Below are 5,000 nucleotides of genomic sequence, written 5' to 3' on the forward strand. Positions count from 1 at the left end.
TTTACAGGTGAGGACGACATGATACAACAAGCTTTGCTTATACGAATACTATTACTTAATCTTTATGCACCTACCTCACTTGTTTGTCTGTGTCTACTTGTGGCTCTGAATGGTCCCAGTAATATGTTGTGCTCACTAGCGTTGCAGAAGAGTACTTTTATGTTGAGCTCTCTAGTGTGTCAGAGGGATTCCCAGTAATACGTTAAGTTCAATAGGGACTTATAATTGTCATAGTGATATGTTGAGTTTACTGGTGTCTTAGCAAGATCCCAGAAAAATGTGTAGTTCAATAGTGTCTTAGAGGGTTTTGTCAAGCTTACTAGTTTCTCAGAGGGTGTTGTCTCAGGGGCTTCCCAGTTTAATGTGTGGAGCTTACTAGTGTCTCAGAGGGTGTTGTCTCAGGGGCTTCCCAGTTTAATATGTGGAGCTTACTAGCGTCTCAGAGGGAGTTGTCTCAGGGGCTTCCCAGTTTAGTGTGTGGAGCTTACTAGTGTCTCAGAGGGTGTTGTCTCAGGGGCTTCCCAGTTTAATATGTGGAGCTTACTATCGTCTCAGAGGGAGTTGTCTCAGGGGCTTCCCAGTTTAGTGTGTGGAGCTTACTAGTGTCTCAGAGGGTGTTGTCTCAGGGGCTTCCCAGTTTAGTGTGTGGAGCTTACTATCGTGTCAGAGGGAGTTGTCTCTGGGGCTTCCCAGTTTAATATATGGAGCTTACTATCGTCTCAGAGGGAGTTGTCTCAGGGGCTTCCCAGTTTAATATGTGGAGCTTACTATCGTCTCAGAGGGAGTTGTCTCAGGGGCTTCCCGGTTTATTGTGTGGAGCTTACTAGTCGTTGTCTCAAGCGATTCCCAGTAACATGTTGAGCTTACCAGAGTCTCAGAGCCTGATCAAAAACTCACCGGCATGAAGAGAAATCTCACAAAATCTTTGGGGGCTTTTTTTGAAAATTATAATGCTATGTAAGTTCCGATCCTTCACATCCATAACCTGCATAGCAAGATAAACATCTGTCAAGATAAATATTTTTGAGGGACCTCTCTGTACTGACGAGACATCTTAGACCATCTCGCCAGAGCAGAGAGCTGTAGATCATCAGCCCCTCAGAGAGGTCCTATTAAAATGTTGAGTTTACAAATGGTTCCAGTAATTTGTTCACTAATATCTCAGAATTAGGTCCCCTGTAATATGTTGATTCCACTAGTGTCCTAGATGAGCAGTTGCTCAGGGATCCTCTGAGTGTGCCTGATGGAGTCTATGGATTAATATCTGCCCAGAAGCAATGTAAAATAGATAGATGCTACCTCAAGTGTGAACAGGAAAACATTAACTATTTGACAAGTTTGGCCATATAGGATATATATATATATATTTGTATGTTTATATATATGTGTGTATGTATACACATAAGTATGTACGCACATATATAAATACACACATTCATATACAGCTTTGAGCCCTTCCCAGTCCAACACATTGCCATATACCATACTCAATGTGTTAACATCTTAATAAACACCCATTTTACATTTATTTGTATATATATATATATATATATATATATATTAAAATTATGGGGGGGAAAGATAAAAAACTGAAATTAAAATCCTCCATGTCTCAAAATTAAATCAATGTAAATATTTGCATAGGAAATTAGTACATCTAAGCAAGTATCCCCGCTTGCCCCCAGAAATTCTTAATATGCAATGTTTCCAATGCACAAGAGAATTGTGGGTAAGATATGCAAATTAGGTATGCAAATTCTCAGTTTTTTTGCTTCAAAATACTGTTTTAACACAGCGATCCTTTTAAACAGGAATATGACAGCAAACCAGAAATCACTCACTATACAAGCCTGTTTCGTTTTTTTTTAGAACTCATCAGTAGGAGATAGATTTCTGATTGCTGCATTGGAAAAGCTATTTTCATGGTTAAACCAAAATTCATTAAAATTATGGGGGGGGGGAGATAAAAAACTGAAATTAAAATCCTCCATGTCTCAAAATTAAATCAATGTAAATATTTGCATAGGAAATTAGTACATCTAAGCAAGTATCCCCGCTTGCCCCCAGAAATTCTTAATATGCAATGTTTCCAATGCACAAGAGAATTGTGGATAAGATATACAAATTAGGTATGCAAATTCTCAGTTTTTTTGCTTCAAAATACTGTTTTAACACAGCGATCCTTTTAAACAGGAATATGACAGCAAACCAGAAATCACTCACTATACAAGCCTGTTTCGTTTTTTTTTAGAACTCATCAGTAGGAGATAGATTTCTGATTGCTGCATTGGAAAAGCTATTTTCATGGTTAAACCAAAATTCATTAAAATTATGGGGGGGGGGAGATAAAAAACTGAAATTAAAATCCTCCATGTCTCAAAATTAAATCAATGTAAATATTTGCATAGGAAATTAGTACATCTAAGCAAGTATCCCCGCTTGCCCCCAGAAATTCTTAATATGCAATGTTTTTTATCTCCCCCCCCATAATTTTAATGAATTTTGGTTTAACCATGAAAATAGCTTTTCCAATGCAGCAATCAGAAATCTATCTCCTACTGATGAGTTCTAAAAAGAACGAAACAGGCTTGTATAGTGAGTGATTTCTGGTTTGCTGTCATATTCCTGTTTAAAAGGATCGCTGTGTTAAAACAGTATTTTGAAGCAAAAAAACTGAGAATTTGCATACCTAATTTGCATATCTTACCCACAATTCTCTTGTGCATTGGAAACATTGCATATTAAGAATTTCTGGGGGCAAGCGGGGATACTTGCTTAGATGTACTAATTTCCTATGCAAATATTTACATTGATTTAATTTTGAGACATGGAGGATTTTAATTTCAGTTTTTTATCCCCCCCCCCATAATTTTAATGAATTTTGGTTTAACCATGAAAATAGCTTTTCCAATGCAGCAATCAGAAATATATCTCCTACTGATGAGTTCTAAAAAGAACGAAACAGGCTTGTATAGTGAGTGATTTCTGGTTTGCTGTCATATTCCTATTTAAAAGGATCGCTGTGTTAAAACAGTATTTTGAAGCAAAAAACTGAGAATTTGCATATCTTACCCACAATTCTCTTGTGCATTGGAAACATTGCATATTAAGAATTTCTGGGGGCAAGTGGGGATAGTTGCTTAGATGTACTAATTTTCTATGCAAACATTTACATTGATTTAATTTTGAGACACGGAGGATTTTAATTTCAGTTTTTTATTCCCCCCCCCATAATTTTAATAAATTTTGGTTTAACCATGAAAATAGCTTTTCCAATGCAGCAATCAGAAATCTATCTCCTACTGATGAGTTCTAAAAAGAACGAAACAGGCTTGTATAGTGAGTGATTTCTGGTTTGCTGTCATATTCCTGTTTAAAAGGATCGCTGTGTTAAAACAGTATTTTGAAGCAAAAAAACTGAGAATTTGCATACCTAATTTGCATATCTTACCCACAATTCTCTTGTGCATTGGAAACATTGCATATTAAGAATTTCTGGGGGCAAGCGGGGATACTTGCTTAGATGTACTAATTTCCTATGCAAATATTTACATTGATTTATATATATATATATATATATATATATATATATATATATATATATATATATATATATATCAAAGTTCAGTATCTGCACTCTCACCAACTCTCCACAACTGCCAGGGTGCTCTCAGGAGTATGTAGTAGATAAATGATTCAAAGCACTCTCTGGACTTCTGACAACAAAGAAAAAATTTATTGTGATAGTGCCGTTTCGGGACCAAACCAGAAGAAGGGACAGGTTTGGTCCCGAAACGTCACTATCACAATAAATTTTGTCTTTGTTGTCAGAAGTCCAGAGAGTGCTTTGAATCATGTATCTACAACGCACGCACGCACGCACGCACGCACACACACACACACACACTTCTCTCCAGCACCTTTTTATTGGGTGCACCAACCGGCTGATTATACTCACTACCCATCTAAAATTGTATCCAAAAAGAAGCTAAATTCAGCTAATATTAAAAGTATTAAATGTTTATTGCTCAAATTATCATTAAATACCTTTATGTTAAATGATGCAATTAATTTGTGGTTTGAATATGAGAAAGTGTAATTCTAGTAGAAAGTATTACACTGCCCTGATTTTCTCTGGAGATCACTGATATAAAAACTGATATATATACAGTATATATTATACATGTATTTTGTTGTGCATTTATTCTAGCCCTAACACTTTACTTAAGGTTTCCAGACAAGCTACATTTTTCAGTGCTATCATGGGTCACGCTCACTTGCAACACCTAACTCACACACAGACTCTCACACACACACTAACACACACACACTCTCTCTCACACACACGCTCTCTCTCACACACACTAACATACTCTCTCTCTCTCACAATAATACACACACACTAACACACACTCTCTCTCACACACACACTAACACACACACTCTCACACACACTAACACACACACACACTCTCACACACACTTACACACACACTAACACACACACAGAGACTCTCACACACACTAACACACACACACTCTCTCTCACACACACACTAACACACACACAGACTAACACACACTCTCTCTCTCTCTCTCTCTCTCTCTCACACACACACTCTCTCACACACACTAGCACACACACACTCTCTCTCACACACACACTAACACACACACATTCTCTCTCTCACACACACTAACACACACATTCTCTCTCGCACACACACAAATACACTCACTTTCACACACAGGCCCCAAGTTATCAAAGTCTGGCGGACCTGATCCGACACTGCGGATCAGGTCCGCCAGACTTTGCTGAATACGGCAAGCAATACGCTCGCCGTATACAGCATTGCACCAGCAGCTCACAAGAGCTGCTGGTGCAACGCCACCCCCTGCAGACTCGCGGCCAATGGGCCGCCAGCAGGGGGGTGTCAATCAACCCAATTGTACTCGATCGGGTTGATTTCCGGCGATGTCTGTCCGCCTGCTCAGAGCAG

At 38.3% G+C, this 5,000-nt stretch overlaps 1 protein-coding gene across 1 annotated transcript in view; it reads left to right on the forward strand.

Annotated features, from left to right (window-relative positions):
* LOC128666812 (glutamic acid-rich protein) overlaps positions 1 to 5,000 on the forward strand; it is a 42,464-nt gene that overhangs the window by 8,169 nt on the left and 29,295 nt on the right. The window contains exon 3 of the mRNA XM_053721607.1: positions 1 to 7. This exon is cut by the window's left edge and continues 90 nt beyond it. Within this exon, the coding sequence (XP_053577582.1) occupies positions 1 to 7 (7 nt within the window). The remainder of the gene's footprint in view (positions 8 to 5,000) is intronic.

Source organism: Bombina bombina, chromosome 7 (assembly GCF_027579735.1).
Source record: "Bombina bombina isolate aBomBom1 chromosome 7, aBomBom1.pri, whole genome shotgun sequence".
In the NCBI taxonomy this organism is placed as follows: Eukaryota; Metazoa; Chordata; class Amphibia; order Anura; family Bombinatoridae; genus Bombina; species Bombina bombina.